Consider the following 16769-nt stretch of genomic DNA (forward strand, 5'->3'; position numbering starts at 1 on the left):
ACACATAAAGTAAGAATCAATGGGGGCTTCCCTGGTGGCGCAGTGGTTGAGAATCTGCCTGCCAATGCAGGGGACACGGGTTCGAGCCCTGGTCTGGGAAGATCCCACATGCCGCGATGCCGCGGAGCAACTGGGCCCGTGTGCCACAATTACTGAGCCTGCGCGTCTGGAGCTTGTGCTCCGCAACAAGAGAGGCCGCGACAGTGAGAGGCCCGCGCACCGCGATGAAGAGTGGCCCCCGCTTGCCGCAACTAGAGAAAGCCCTCGCACAGAAATGAAGACCCAACACAGCCATAAATAAATAAAAAATAAATAATAAATTGCCATATCTTTAAAAAAAAAAAAGAATCAATGGTCCAACCTGAAATGAAGTGATAAATGCCTACAAATAAATACGGGGGAAGGGAAAACTCTTCCCCACAGCTGAATGCCAGCTAATAAATACAGAAGGAATGGTGGGGTTAGGAGCTTGTGAAGGACGTTAAGACCAGTAGGTGAACAACCAGTGACAAGCAGGATGGCCCATCCTCACACAGCACCTCCTGCAAGACACTTAGCAATTCCAGAGAAACGTGGCTCAGCCAGGAGACACTTGGCAGGCACCGCCTGCAACACGGGATGGAGTCACCACCGGTCACGGGCACGTGCACCAGGGACATGCCAGCGACACGACACGGGGAGGCAAGCGTCTCCTCCGCAGCGGTCCTGCCCAGAGCGCCGTCACCTGAATCCAAGCAGCAGGATCACCAGACGACCCAGAGGGAGGGCTCCCCTGTGAAATAACCGACCTGTACTGTCCAAGCATGTCAAGGGAATGAGGGTGGTGACAGAGAAGGTTCCAGATTACAGAGGACTAAAGAGGCACAGCAAGAAAATGCAAGGTGGGCTCCTGAACTGGATTCTGGGCCTGACTTTTTTTCCTTTTGCTATAAAGGACAATATTGAAAGAAGTGGGAAAATGTACGTAAGGTCTATAGATGAGATGACAGTATTGTAACGATTTTAATTTCCCGACTTTTATAATTGAACTTGTTTTTAGAAAATACAGCTGGCTCATTTAGGGGTAAAAGGACATCTTGTCTGACACTTTCTTGCGAAGAGCTCAGGCAAACATATGTACATTGAGAGAATGGTAACGCATCCATGGTAAACTGTCAAGACTGAAGGAAACCGGGTGACAACCATATAGGGATTCTCTGTACCGTTCTTGCAATTCTTCTGTCTGAAATTATTTCGAAAATAAAAAGTCAAAAAACCCCTCACACATGTGCCATTTTAGGAGGAAAAAAATTATACTTTAAATTGAATTTTTTTCTTTTGGGGATTAAAAATTGCATATACTTTCCCCTGTTTTTTCATTATGCTTTAATGGAAACACTGTGAGCGTTGCAGGGAAAAATGAAAAAAATATCAAATTCACTCTTTTCATGACACATGAATAATTCATTTTACACTGGTATTTCATCACGTTTGTCCTTTTTATGTTTCCACAGAGAAGCTACTTAGTAGTGTTGGATGTCACACACTTGCCCTCAGGAGCTCAGAGACCTGCGGAGCCAAAGGCGACTTCTGGAACAAAGCTGGGGCATTGAGCAGTCAGAAGGCTGCGCGTGCCCACCACCGGGGCCCAGGTGGCAAAGGGCTCCCGGGCGAATCTGGCAGCGGGTGGCTCACTAGGGCCCACAGGGATGCTGCCCTCGGCTGAGAGGTGAGGAGGGTAGAGGGCCCAGTGGAGCACACACCTCCCAGGAACAAGCTATGGGGATACAACGTCCACCCACCCGTCCTCACCCATCCGTCCACCCACCAGAAAGGCCCTGATTCCCGAGGAAGTGCAGGAGCTACTTGGTGCCACGGGAGGGGCAGGTGGGAACCACATGCCTTCCTCTGAGAGGCTGGTGGCCACCTCCCTCCACGGACCCTCGCCTGCCCTCCACCCTAGGCTCCAGAAGCCTCTCTGGCTTGAGTGGGAGTCACGTCTGTGTTGCTCCGGTGAGGGCAGACTGTGGATCCCCCGCCTGGCTTGTCTGACGTCTCTTCATCTTCTCATAGCATCAGGTACTGACCAAAGGCACCAGCCTCTGTACAGTGTGAGGCCCTTGGAGCTACGTCTCCCATCTCTGCAGCAAGGAGAAAGCCGTCTGCCAGACACTTGGGAGCGGGGACCCCAGAGCCCGTCACCCTTCAGCCCCTCGCCACTGACCATGGCCACTGCTCTGCACATTTGCATGCGCCTATGGCCCAGGTGGGCTCCCTAGTTTGTAAGAATGAGAATATCTTCTAAACCAAGGGCTGCCTCTGTGCAAGATCCCATTACAGAAAACCTCTGGTTGTACGTCAAGGCACTGGCTGGGCTGTTCTAGGTCATCAGATACCAGCCGTTTTTTAAAAATCACTAATTTCCCAATTTTCTTTACTGTTTTGAAATATTCTGCTTTATTGAAAGGAAAGCACGTATTTAAATTATATATTAGTTAGTTTGAAGATTATAGAGTATTAAAATTCATTAAAGATGGCCTTACACAATATGTGTGTGTATGTATACATATAGATTATTTCACTCTGTGTGTGTGTGTGAGATGTGATGTCACATCTAAAAACTCTTCAACTAAGTCTAGGTCACAGAGATGTATATGTGTATACATACACACACACACACACACACACACACACACACACACACACCCTTTGAAACAATTTTAGACTCACATAAAAGTTTCAAAAATAGAGCAGGGTTCCTGTAGGGGCTGCAAAGATAGAACAGAGTTCCACATCCTTGACCGCCACCTCTTACATAAGCACGACCCAGCACCTAAATCAGGACATCGACTCTGTCCAGTGCAAGACCCCTGACCAGCCCCCTCAGCATGAGGTCCCGAGGGTCACCCAGGCTGCTGTGGGTGTCAGCAGTTCACTCTGTTTTGTTCCTGAGTGATTTTCCACGACAGGGAGGTGCTGCTGTGTGTTCGTCCGTTCGTCCACCGAAGGGCGTTTCATTCCAGTTTTTGATTCTTACTAATAAAGGCTGTGACGCATTCGTGCAGGTTTCTGTGTGAACACAGGTTTTCATTTCTTTAGAGTAAATACCCAGGAATGGGGTTGCTGGGTTGTTCGGTGTTGGTTTTTTTTACAGGAAAATAACCAATTGCCTTCCAGAGAGGCCTTCCCGCTTCTGCCTCCTCACCAGCACTTGGTGGTGTCAAGTCTTGGTTTTCCGCCATCTAAGGGCTGTGCGGTGCTCTTTCATCTTGGCTTTAGTCTGCATTTCTCTGAAGGTAGTGATGTTGAACATCTCCGTGTGCTTATTTGCCATTTGTATCTCCTACTTGGTGAAGTGCCGGTTCTCTCCATCACGTGGCAGCTGGCTCCATCCAAACTCTCCCGCAAGTCCCTGTCGCCCTTACCTTAGCTCCGCCTCCCAAATGTAGATGCTCTGCCCGCCACGTGGACTCCAGGGGTTACGAGAAGGGACTCAAAGCTGGCAGATCAGTGGTTGGCCTCCTGTGGGCACGCAGCCCGTGCTAAGGACAGCAGATGGGGCTGTTACATGGGGACAGTTCCAGCTGGGACAAAGGACAGAGCTGTGAGCCCGTAGGAGCACACTGACCTCCTGTGCACATGGTCCGAAGCCAGGACATAGCCCAAGCCTCCAGCAGCTACCCAGCAAGGAGCTCACCTGCCTCCTCTGTGAAGCTGCACCAGTTGCTGCATTTCTAGAAGATAGGTGTAGAGGATCTCAAGCCATTCTCACCTTCCCCCCGCCACCCTGAGGCTAAGCGTGAGGCAGTGAGGACTCATGGAAAGAGACTGGCCGGGGGAGGGGGCCGGAGAGAGGCAGCCAGTGGTGCAGGTGCCGCCTGGCAGCGCTGGCCGGCCTTGGGGAGGGAGGGTCCAGAAAGGGGGTCAGGGAGCTCCAGTCTGCTTCACAGGGGGCAGATCACCTCTGGATGATCCATTTCTCGACTCATTTCAAGAGGGATTCAGAGCGACCAGGATGGTGAGGAGAGTAAAGCAATGCCCTACCGGGAAGAGGGGGGACCCTGGGGAGGGCAGGGTTGGGGGTGAGCATTGTCTCCATGTGTTAAGGGCCATCCTTAGAAGAAGGAGAGATGGGTCCTCGGGCATCCAAAGGGGTACAAGAGGCGGCCCATCTCTAGAGAGGGAAATGTTTCCAGAAAGGGTGAGTCTTGTACCTTCTCTGTCTGTGAAGTGGGTTAGAAGCCGCCTGGACCACTGGTCAGCGAAGCTCTCCGTCCTCACTGCTCACACAGTGTGGTCCAGGGGCTGCAGTGTCAGCCTTGCTGGGAGCCGTCAGGAATGCAGATGCCCAGGCCCCACTCCAGCCAGCCGGGACCTGCCCACACGGAGGCTGCCAGGCTCAGGAGAGGGTGTTTGGACGGGGAGTCATGGGGGATGCTCCATCGCTGGGGGCGGGGTGGGGTGTCTCTCCACCGTCGTGTGTCAGGAACGTCCCCGGTTATCTGCCCTGCTACCTACCTCTGGACAAACGTCCACTTCAGCAAATAAACAACAACGATGACAAACTGACTGTCACTCCTTCTGTTCTCTGTCCTCGTCCATAAGAAACACCTCTGACTACGTCCCTGTGACACGATGCTGGTCCTCCCCAGAGGGATGGCGTGGCTGTCACTGGGCACTTCGCTCCCGCTCGACCCCACGGACACACTGAGGACTGGCCGGGGGCTGAGCAGGGCTGTCAGGGCACCAGCTCCTCTCCTCCCTTCCCCCTGCAGTTATGGGGCAGTTCTGTCCGGCTAGAATGACCTCACGATTTCTCTCTTTTCTAATGAAATGCCAATGGCCCTGTGTTCATAACAGTCTTCATGTCGTGCTTTCTCCTTAGTCCTTATTTGGAGCCTGTCTTTGTTTTTGTGGTTTGTGGGAAACATGGTCTGCTCTTGTGTTTCAGCACAGAGTCAGCTGCTGCCAGGATGCCCCACACGGAGGCCCTGGGGCTGCCGCAGGGCCGACGGGGCGCCAAGTACCAGAGGCCCGGGTCCCGCGTCTGCTCCGTGCACTTGACGTGGGAGACTTTTTAAAGCACCTCATTAAACAAAGTCAAGGTCACACAAATGCTCACCAGGAAGACCTCAAGGAGCCTGGGTGCTCACACAGGTACAGTCTGGCTTCATTTCTATCGAAAAAAGCATGACACTGACCAGGAGGGCTCCTCTGACAGTCATTTATTTACTAAGAATCCAATCAGCACAAAGGATCATTAGGTGCCCACTCGGTGCTGAGCTTGAGGGTGTATCCAGGAGCTTCTGTCTCTGCTCCTTTCCCAGGAGGCTAAAATCCACTCACCCACAGCCCCCGGGGCCATGGGGGCACCGCCCATACCTCAGGTCCCGAGGCCAGGCTGGGCCCCCTCTGTGCTTTGTCTGAAACCCCCTCCTTTCTCGACACCCTGCCCCTTGCTCCCCCGCTGACCGGCTGGTCTCCCAGGGGACGTTTCCTAGTAAATCACGTGCTCATGAATCCTCGCATTGCGTCTGCTTCTGGGAAACTCAGCCTAAGATGGCTCAGCCGTGTCCAACACGACAGAAAATCATCAAGTAAACACACACACACATAAACAACGGCATCTCAGCACTGCGACCTGGGTGCTGGCGAGAAGGCAGCCAAGTGAAGGGGAGGAAAGAACACTCTGGGTCCGGGGGGGCTGCAAAGCCGCCTGGGGGCTGGGAAATCGAGGGGGACCAGGAGGCTGGAGACGGTGGGGACAGACTGAGAGGCGAGGCGACGGGGGTGGGCGACTGCTCACGGGGCCCCCGCGTGTCTGCATTTTATTTAACTCAGTTTGGCTGATCTGCTACCTAACGATGTATCAAAGAGATCAAAGCAAAAGTACTAGAAGAGGAGACACAGTAATTGACTAGCTTACCAAAGGCTTGAAAATCTCCCTATTTTCTAGAAGAAACACGAGAGGAAAATCCCATACAATCTACCATATTGAACCACGTCCAGATTTCACCCAACCTGGGCCAGCAGAGTACGGGATGGTTTGCTGGAGAGACAGGTATCCTCTGGGATCTGACCTCAAGTTACAGCTGTCCCCCCACTGCATCCCTGACCCTCCACCACCAAGCCTCCCTGAAACACCACTGCTTTCTCCGCTAAATCCTTCCTGAATCTGCATTTTACAGTGTAGACCTCTCTGGTTAACGTCTTATGTAAGGTTATGACTCCAAGCAACATGTTCTGTTTCTAAATATACTTCTTTCCACTCTGAGGAATGTTCCCTGACTTCTCAGTTTTACCTGTTTGATGATCACACAGACGTCCCCCAGACACCCTGGCGGTTCTCACCTTTCCAGACTTGTCCACACGGCACCACTGCAGGCTGGCGTATGTTTTGCTTCATACGACATGAAGACTTACAGGTGCCTCAGATGAACCGTGCAAAGGGAACATTTTCCAGCTATCACTGCTGTCAACAGCACGCACGTCCTGCTGTGTGGATTTGTTCTTTAACTGGACAAAGGCTGTTTTCCTAACTTGGCCTCGTGTTTCTCCGGTGACGGGGCTGTGGTGCGCAGTGTGGTTTTCATTATCCAGGGGGAAACAGCCTTCCTTCTGGGACCCTTGCCGACACCCAGGCCAGGCCAGGTGGGACCATCCCGCTTCCTCCCACCTGTGAACGGGGACAGCACCCTCCCTGGAGACAAGCCCGACAGGAAGCCTCAGCACTTTGCACAGTGAGACCTCTTTCTGGCCTCCTCCGTGTCTGTTTCCTCCAGGTGAGTATCAGCACCAAACACCCACTGCCCGGGGCCACGAGGAAGATGTGCAGGCTCTCCATCCGGAATGATGGAGTCTCCCTCACCTGCTAACGGTCTGAGTAATCTGATGATCCTCGCACCAGCCAAATGCCTCTTGTTACAAAAATCTAGCTTAACCTCAGCCCACGAGTGCCAGCCACCTGCACCGCCTCCCCCGTGTTAGTTTCTTTTTGCATCTCAGAATTCACAATGCACCCAAACTACCTCCGTGTCAGTCCTGTGAGCTTTTCCTTCTGTTTTTAGGAAACGCTGTGAAATGGTTTGTTAGGGAAAAAATGGAAAATATTGGCAGTCATGAAGTTGCGCTCATCCTGGATTTCTGTGGTTATTCTGCCATTGTTCCCCAGCAGCAGGACGGACAGAAAGCTGAACAGACCATAATATGGGGGCGACACTTCCCACGAGTCCCTGAAAAAGGACGTGGTCATCACCAATACTTTGAATTCAAAGGATGTGCTTCTTCTAACAAACTTGAATGCTGATGGTCACTTTCTTATGACATTATGATGTGGTAGGTGGGAGATGGTTTTTGTTACCATGGGCCAAGGTTAAATGGCATTCCCTGGGCTCCAGGCCATGAAGAGCGTTTTCTGCACACGTGGAGGTCACTGAACGCAGGAGTTAGCGGCAGGCCCGTGAAGAGACACGTTTCATGCACCGTCGAGCAAATTTGCCCCTTGGGGACTCCAAAGGATCCTCTTGGTACTGGGTTTTGTTCACATGAGTATTGCTTGAAATAGGTGGACCTTTGGCTAAGCTTGGGGAAACTTTATTAAACCACAATTTGGTTTAGAACCACATTTTACTGGTATTTGTTCAAAACTGAGTATGGAAGAGATTCACCAAAGTCATGGGCCCGCCTTTCACTGTTATTCAAACCGCATTTACCGTGTTAGCGCGTTCAGCTCACAGCTACCTGTAAATATGTAAAAGCTGATTTCATTACAATAATTGTAATCTTACAACGATGAAAGATTCCAGTTCCAGGTGGCCACAGATACACGGACGGCTCTCTCCCACTCGCAATTCTGAGCAGGGGCTCAGAAGCCGCAGCCGAGAAATCAGTGTGAGCTTGAACAAGTAAAAAGGCTTTTATTTCCTTGGCATACAAATTTGGCTTGATGCCCCAACCCTTCTGCTTATCGGAAAGTGTTTCAGGGAAATGTGACGAATGATCCCCTTGTGTTCTTATGACAGATGGATTTATTACCTCAGAGATTCTCTCCTCATCAAACGGCTGTAATTACATGCTCCAGTGCCTTTTCCTGGCACATGTGAGATGAGAATATAAAGATATTGATTTTTATTTTGTAAGAAACATGCCGCAAGTCCCACATTTATGTGAGAGTTTTCCTTGACATAGAAAATTAAACCGGTAAATAGCGCACTGCTGTTCCAATCATGCTTATATTTCACACAATCTTTTTGAATTTGTCTTTGGAAATCATAAGTATGTAGGATGCCCTCAAAATGTTTACTTCGTAAAGGCAAATTTAATTTCCAGATGAGAAGTTATTCCCACAGGCCTCTTTACAGGACGAGGTGTTTGCTGCAGTTTGAACAGTGCTAGATAAGATGTGACTATAAGGAAATGAAACAGATTTCCTGGGTGAATGATCCACGCATAGATCCAAAAGAAACTGGAATATCTAAATACATTTCTTTATTTACAGACTGTCTCAAGGGAGGAAAATGAGTAATTTAATTTCCTAATGCTGTAAGTGGATATATGTCATATTATTTAAAGATAATTAATTCGATTAAAATTCTTAACCTAACCACAAGCCATCTGTGGGCATTTGAACATATTCTTGTCCATGTCTAGTGCCTGCTGGAAAATGCATCTAGCACTTCAAATAATATCCTGCAAAGCTTCTGGTATAACAGAGCCAGGAGGCAGGCAAATCCTGTCCCTGAGAAATGACTGAACAGAATTGTCAAAACAGCCTTGTCAGGGCACTCTGCACTGAGCCAGGGCCAACGATAAACTGAGGGGTGTGTGCTTACCAACCACTGCTAAATTCTGAGTCAGAATAGTGTGAGTCTGGGGTGTTCCTGCTCTGGGCTGACCCAAATCCACCACCAGCTTGGCCATGAAGTATTTCTGCTAGGGTGGGGCTACACTTGGAGACCAGAAGCTTCACTGCTAGAAGGAGCTGAATTGATTGGGGAGCACAGGGTGGAAACTCCAGTCCCAGATACAAATTGGAAATCTTGCAGCTCTCCCAAACTATGGCTCTAGTCCTGGTTGGGCCAAGTGGCAGACAGCAGGATAACTCAAGAATTTAACAAGGAGCTCCTGGAAAGGAGAGGACCACAGGGGCCTGGGGAGCTCTCCTCACATCCCAGGCTGATGTGAGGCTGTGCAAATGCATATTTGCCACCAAAAGGCAGTAAGAAGAAAAAGAGAGACAACAATAACAAAACCAAGAAACATGTAGAAAACAAACATCAAAATGGCAGATGTAAATCCAACCATATAAAAAATTACAGTTAATGCAAATGGATTAAATACTCCAATCAAGGGACAGAGATTGTAAGACAATTAAAAAAACAAGACCCACCTATGTGTTTTCTATAGAGACACACTATAAATTCTGAGACAAAAATAAACTCAAAGCAAAATGATGGAAAAAGATACCTCGTGCAAACTGTAATAATAAGAAAGCTGTAGCAGCTATACTAATGTCACACAAAATAGACCTGAAGACAAAAAATATTATTAGACACAAAGACTGGCATTTTATAATGATAAAATGCTCAATATTCCAGCAAGATATAACAATTATAAATGTACATGCACCAACCAATAGAGCCCAAAATACATGAGGCAAAAACTGACAAAACTGATGAAACGACCAGGAAGATAAGCAACAAAGACAGAAAACGTGAACAGCATGGCCAACTCAACTCAACAAACATTCATGGGTTCTTCACACAACGACAAATACAAGTTCCTTCACAAATGCACAAGGCACATTTCCCAGAACACACTGTACTTTAGGCCACACATCACATCTCAATAAACTTAGAAGAGAAATTATACAAACTATGTTCTTCAACCATATGAAATTAAGTTAGGAGTAAATGATAGGAAAAGTGTGGGAAATCCCTGAAATTTGGGAATTAAACAACACTTTTATAAATAACCCATTAGTAAAATAAATAAATCACAGTGCATATTAGATAATATTTTGAACTAAATCGAAAATGAAAACACAACATATCAAAATTTATAGGAGGCAGTTAAAACAGTGTTTTAAAGTTCCAGTTTTAAATACATATATTACAAAGGAAGAAAAATCTCAAATCAATAACTAAGAAACTAGGTAAAGAAGAGCAAATTTAGCCCATAGGAAACGAGAGCAAAAGATCATAAATATCTGAGTGCAAATCATTGAAATGGAAAACCGAGAAGCAAGGACAAACCAATGGAAACAGATGACAGATATTTGAAAAGATCAAGGAAATGTATAAACCTTTGGCTAGACTGAGCAAGGAAGAAATGGAAAATCACCAAAATTAGGCATGAAAAGAGGAGACGTTACCAACTGTATAGAAAGTGAGAAGATTTAAATGGAATATTATGGACAATGTTATGCTGACAAATTAGGTAACTTGGATAAAATGGGCAAATCCTTAGAATGACACAAATTACTAAAGCTGAGTCAAGAAGAAAGGAAAACCTAAAGATTTTCTTTAAAATCATAGAGAAATCAGGTTTGATCAGTAATCAGAAATCTTCCCACAGAGAAGAGCCCAGGCCCAGATGGCTTCACTGTGAATATGAACGAACACCTGAGAAGAAAAAGTATCAATGCTGGGCAGAGTCTTTCAGAGAGAAGAGGAGGGAACACTTCCCAACTCATCCTATGAGGCCAGGGTCACCCTGACACCAAAGCCAGAAAAAGACAAGAAAAGAAAGCTGTAGTTGTCAAGGACCAAGACCCCTCATGGACACAGCAATAAACATCCTTACCAAGTTGTTAGCACATTAAATCCAGCAATATTTAAAGAGGAGCAAACACCATGACCATGGGGGATTTATCCCCAAATGTAAGGATAGTTTAATATATGAAAATCAGTTAATATAATAGGTCACATAAATACAATAAAGGACAAAAATTCCCAGCATTTGGCAAAGTTAAACACCCATTTTTTATATTAAAAAAACTCCTGTTTGACCAAGTCTTGACAAAGGCTGCTCCCTGCACCTGATTAAGAGCCTCAAGAACTTGGTCCTTAATCTGAGTCTGAGCACTGACCCCGAACCAGGAGCGAGGCGAGGACCCCCACTCACCACCTCTGTCACTAGCGCACGGGAGGGTCCAGCCCAGGTAGCAAGGCAAACAAGCCAAACCAAACCCGGCCTCCCCGCCCCACCACAGAGCAGCCTCTCACATCCTCATAGGACACTAAGATCGTGTTTAAAACACTGCCTATTATTTTCTGAGTGATTTCAGTTTCCTCTGGGTCCACTCTTCTATTTTTATTCTTCTGCCTCATTCACGCTTTGGGATTTTCGTCAAATGTTTGCACGTCCTCCCTGCTGTGTTCCTGTGCGTGAAGGAGGCCTCTGCAAGGTGCTACCCTGAGTGTGAAACCCTGTCTCTCCCAATAGGTTTCCGGTTTTTCACGGGAGGGCAGACTCAGGGCTTGGACAGCCCAGGTGAGGGCTCAGACGTGAGGAGGTGGCTGTGTCTGAAACAGCCGTTCAGGGACCACAGAGTATCGCCATCAGGACACAGGAGTCGACGCCAGGAGAGCCACCTGGGACCCCTCCATGCTTCCACCTCTCATGTGCAGCGTTAGGGACAGAGCCTGTCGCCCAGTGTGGCTGCTGGGATCAGACGGCAGGGTACGCAGAGGGGCTGGCACAGGAATATGCTCCAGAAACACGCGTCGCCTTCTGCTTTCTTCCCGTGTCTCTATTTCCCAGTGATGACATCCCATGTGCTTTCCAACGGATGCTGGAGGCTTGGCTTTGTCACACAAGGGTGACAATCAGCCTTTCAACATGCAATGAGGCCCCTCCAGCCCTGACCTGCACCCACTTCATTTCATAACTTTAAGATCAAATTTTATATTTTGTAGAACTGCTTTATTACTTGTGCCTGAAATCTCTCTGCTTGAGTTTGTTTGTGTGAAAAGGAGATGTGATTTCCTGCGGTTGGGGCCCCGTGAGCTGTGGTTTTAGCTGCGGTCGGGAACCAGGAGGAGGCCCCAGATCATGCACCCAGAGTGTCCCGAGGGCCCCCGAGGAGGCCCGGTCACCCTCCATCCCCGCGCACCCCTGGAACTCCCCAGGCCGACTCTCCGCTGTGACGGGCTCCCACTCTCCGGGCAGCGCACAGCAAATGCCGTGGCCGAGGCCTCTCCACAAGATGCTTTCAATCAGCTGCAGATCCGCTCACGCCAGCACCACCGCCCCAGAGGCAAATGAAGCTGCAGGAGCTCCTACAGATGTGCACCCGGTGAGCGGACCCGTCTGGACCAGGCCATCTCCACTCCGAGTGCTGGGCAAGCCTGTCCAGGCAGAGATGGGGGCAGAGGAAAGGCTCAGGTGACAAGGCCCTGCTCCTACTAGGGCAAAGCTCTCTGAAAACTGTGATTTCCAGGAAACAGAATCGATCTGCTGTAGACTGAATGAAGCCATGGAACTCCCCAAGGAGTCAAAACCACATTTTCCCTTTTATCGGAAGTAGAGCTGCCTTCTGGGAAGAGCCCCACATCAATACGGACCATGTTTTTTTATTTGAGTTACAATACGACCATGACCGTTCTCATTCTGTTCAATTCGATGATCTTAAAAAGTGATGCCTGCTCTGTGGGAGCTGCTGCAGTCCTGGCCCTGTGGTTGGCATGTTCCTATCCTGTCACCCTGAGCAGCCCCTCCCACACCGTCTTTGGTCTTGGCCACGTGACTTGCTTTGGAAGATAAGACGCATAACGTGTGCTCCATGGCAGAGACTTGAAAAGCCCTGGCTCCCTGCTCACCCCGCTCTCTGCTCCCGGAATCCCCACCACGGCCACCACATGATGACAGGCATGTGGTCCTGTCACCTCTGTCACCCGGGCCAATAGCCCAGCCCACATTCTCAGGCTCAGGCCAGTAGGGGAACCCGGCAAGACCAGCAGAGCAGCCTCCGTCCAGCTGAGATCCCTGCAGAATGCTGACCCCGAGAATCACGAGCTCACAGGGCTGTTAGAAGCCACCGATTTGGGGGAGATTTGTTACACAGCAAATGCTAATGCATACATGCCCATTATTTTTTCATGGAATGGGAAAACAGAACACTTCCTGCATGTAGGATGTGACCAGAGAGAGGGGAGGCCTGAAGCCCACATGAGTGACGAAGGAACAGTGTAGGCAGGAGCTACCTCTACATTTTCAGTCTACTAAGTGTCCCACACTTTTCACTGCTGGGGATGTTATGTGTTGGAGCTGATTTCTAAGAACTTGTGACAAAGCTGAAAATCCTGTGCCAGCCAGCCTGGCCAGTGGGGGGCTTGGGACCCTCTGTGCACAGAAATGCCCCAACCCTTCCTTCCTATCTTCTCCAGACAATGGCAGGTACCACTTCCTGAGCATCTTGTTCACTTGTAATGCTGCCCTGATTCTCTCATCCTCTTCTATGACAGGCCCCTTGTCCTGCTCTGCAGCCAGAGCAACTCTGACGATGCACCCCTACCTGAAACGCCCCCATCCCCCTGGGATCCCCTACACATGAGCCTGCACGGCAGCACCCTTGGAGCTGCAGACAGGCTGGGCTCCCAGTCTCGGCCCCGTCCCTCCGTGGGGCTCCTCTTGACCCTATTACTGTCCCTCCTGTCTCCAAGCCTCTGGGTTTGTGTCCCCGCCTGAAATCCAGTCTCCCCGAGATGGCAGTGAGGTCCTCAGGGACAGGATTCCGCGTCCTCTCGGTCCTGCCTTCCCGGCCCCACCAGGTCTAACCCCTCACTGTCCCCGCAGATCTAGGTTGGACACCTCTGTGTGTCATCTGTTCACGACGTCCCTTTGATTCTCATCCCCTACCCCGATGAACCTTCTTGCCAGAGGGTCTCTCTCTCCCCGGCCAGATGCAACCCGTCGCCTCCTCTGCAGCCACCCCTGAGCCCCACGTTGAGCTCGGGGGCTCAGCCTCTCCTTCGGAGGCTCTCGGAGCAGCGGGTTTCCATTACTATAACTCCCGCATTTCGCTGAAATTGCATCTTTGTATGTCTGCTTCCTAAACTCCACGCAGCATTTACACCTTTGCTTTAGGCAAAACCCCAGACCTTGGTAAAAGTGGACACTGAACAGAGGCTCCTGAATGGCAGCTAAAGCACTCGTCCAACTTTCTCAAATTTCAGCTCGGCCCAAGCTCACCCCTGCTCTGCCCCTTGACGGGGTCCCCGGGGTGTGCTGGTCTTCCCGACGGCCTCTGACAGCTGCCCTCCACTCCACTCCCCGTCAGCTGGTTTCAGGGGCTCTGTTCACAGGGTTTGCTACAAAAGCACGCTTTGTTTTCCGTTTCTGAATATCTGTTTAGACTAAAACCATCTCTCCAGCTGCTTCTGGTTCTCGTTTTACCTCCGGTCCTGACGCCCCTGGTCTCCTGGGCCCATCAGTTCCCTGTGACCTCACTGACCTTCTCCCCAGTCTGGGCCCCCGCGGTGGGGCTGAGTCTACTCCAGACACCCTCCCTTGCTCTCTCCTGCCTCTCCCAGCTTGCAGGCAGGAAGCCCCGAGCTTGCTCTGCCCTGAGCCTCCCCTGCTGAAGGGCGGCCGCCCGTCACGGGGAAGGTCACAGCGCTCAGGCCTGACCACACCCGCACATGGACCCCCCCCCGCCCCCGACGCTGGCTGTCTCTTCTAGGATGGTCACTTTCCTTAGTCACCGCCCTGAGGGTCCTCACCCTCCCCCAGCTCCATGACCCTCCCCCACGTGGGCCCTCATCCCATCCTCTTCCCCCCAGAGCACTTGGACTTGTTAATCTTCTCAGACAAGCATTGTGCGGACTGCTTGAGAAAGACCAGACTTCTGCCTGGACGCCAACTCCTGCCCCCCCTCCCCCGCCCCTCGGCATCCTCTGCCCTGGATGTTTCCCTCCACCCACAAAACGTTCTCACCTATCAAAGTAGGAAACAAACTTCCTTTCCCTCTGACCACATGCTTCCTCCTAAAGGTCTTTCCCTCCCAACTGACAGAAACCGGCCCTTCTCTCCCTGCCATGCATGTCCTGGAGGAACCCCCTCTAGCCTCACAGCAGCAAAATGACTGCCCCCCGGCTTGGGCGCTGGCCTCCTGGGCACAGACCCCTGCAGCCTCACCCTCTCCCTCCATGGGGGCAGCCGTGCGTCACACCCCGGCCAACACGCACGTTTCTGGGCGTGATCCGACGCCTGTGTCTGCCCTACGGGAGACGGGACCCTGCAATAATACAGCTGGTCTGCCCCTTATGCTATCAATTTCAACTGTTTCTTCCAGCAGGTTTCAGCTATTCCAATGATCCTTAGTAGACACTCTGGAATGTCAAATTAAGGAAACCACACGTAGCAGCAAAAACATCCCAAATTGTCCCCACACGTGTACTTCCAGCCTTGTGTGGCCCTAGGACCATGAGCCCCCCTCCCCTGCTCGCTTTTGCCAGTGCCCGGTCTCCCCTGTGGGCGGGGTGTCAGCAGAGCCCCACCCTCTGCCAGCACTGTCAACCATTAAATCCATCTTAGCCCTGCCCCGACGGCTGTGACCTTGTGCCCTCTCTGACCAGCATCTCTGCTGAAGCCCCCCGGGTCCTGGTCCTCACCTCTTTCTCCGTCCCTGCATCTTCCACAAAAGTTCTGAGTGAAGGGCACCCAGAAGGCTTCGGTTTCCCTGCACTTTCGCACACTGGCTTCACGCCCCGACTTCTGCCTGGCACTCGTACCCCCCCCAGAGCCCCACACCCTGCTCCCGAAGGCCCATGACAAACACACGCTCTGACCTCCAGCTCCTGGAACGCCTCCTCCTCCTCCTCCACGTCGTAGGAGAGCGTGTGGATCTTGATGTCTTCAGGCGAGAGGTCGAGGAACTTGCCGTCGGGGTACTCCAGGCTCTCCTTGGAGGGCGACCGGTCCTCGATGAAGGTGGTCTCACAGCAGTCGGCCGCCACGCTGTCCCCCCAGGGGTGCAGCACGCCCTCCGAGTAGAGGATGATGTTGGGCCGGTAGAGGGACTCCACCGACTGCTGGAGGGTGTTGGGGTCCAGCAGCTGCTGGACTGGCTTGTTCCTGCTGCCATCCGGGGCGGCCGGTGCCACGTTGCCCACCACCCGGCAGCTCTGGTACTGGGGCGCCGGGTACACGGACACCAGGCCATCCCTGCTCTCAGCCACGAGGCTTCGGGTGTTGATCAGGCCATTCCTCTTGCCGGCCTCGCCGAGCTTGCTGTGCACCAGCCCGCTCTTCTGCTCCACGACTCCAGCCATGGCGCTGTCCTCCCGGCCGGGCGTCGGGCTGGCGGGCTGGACTTGAGGGTCACGCTTGCCTCAGGGGGCCCATTTCTCCTGGAGGAGGAAGAAACAGAGATGAGACAAGAAAATCACGCCTGAAAAGCTGCTCATCAGCCAGACCCTGGTTGTCTCAGCGTTTCCCGGTCGCCGGGGTGCACAGCCGCTGCTCCGAGCCCACCTACTCTGCCGATTTAGACAGGCTCCATGGGGGCAGCGGCCAGAGGGAGCCAGAGATGGACTCCTTGCATCTCTATACTCTAGTCTCTGCTCCAAATGAAGGCGACTCTGCAGGGATTGGAACCACTGCCGCTCTAGAGAAACTCATGATTTCAGCCGACCTCCTGAAACCCACAGGCAAGCCTCCCCTCACCAGCCTCGACCACAGGGGAAGTGGGGGAGTTCGCTCAACTCTCCCAGGCCCACGGCTCCTCATCCCAGCAGAAAACTCACACCAAAGAAGAGAGGGTTGACTTACAAAGATCTTGTGACTTA

The 16769-nt window shown here is 51.2% G+C and overlaps 1 protein-coding gene across 1 annotated transcript in view; it reads right to left on the minus strand.

Annotated features, from left to right (window-relative positions):
• The window catches only part of SYNDIG1 (synapse differentiation inducing 1), a 57285-nt gene extending 41032 nt beyond the window's left edge, over nucleotides 1-16253 (minus strand). The window contains exon 1 of the mRNA XM_061209632.1: nucleotides 15771-16253. Coding sequence (XP_061065615.1) covers nucleotides 15771-16253 — 483 coding nt within the window. The remainder of the gene's footprint in view (nucleotides 1-15770) is intronic.
• Nucleotides 16254-16769: the final 516 nt, after the last annotated feature.

This window comes from Eubalaena glacialis, chromosome 13, assembly GCF_028564815.1.
Source record: "Eubalaena glacialis isolate mEubGla1 chromosome 13, mEubGla1.1.hap2.+ XY, whole genome shotgun sequence".
In the NCBI taxonomy this organism is placed as follows: domain Eukaryota; kingdom Metazoa; phylum Chordata; class Mammalia; order Artiodactyla; family Balaenidae; genus Eubalaena; species Eubalaena glacialis.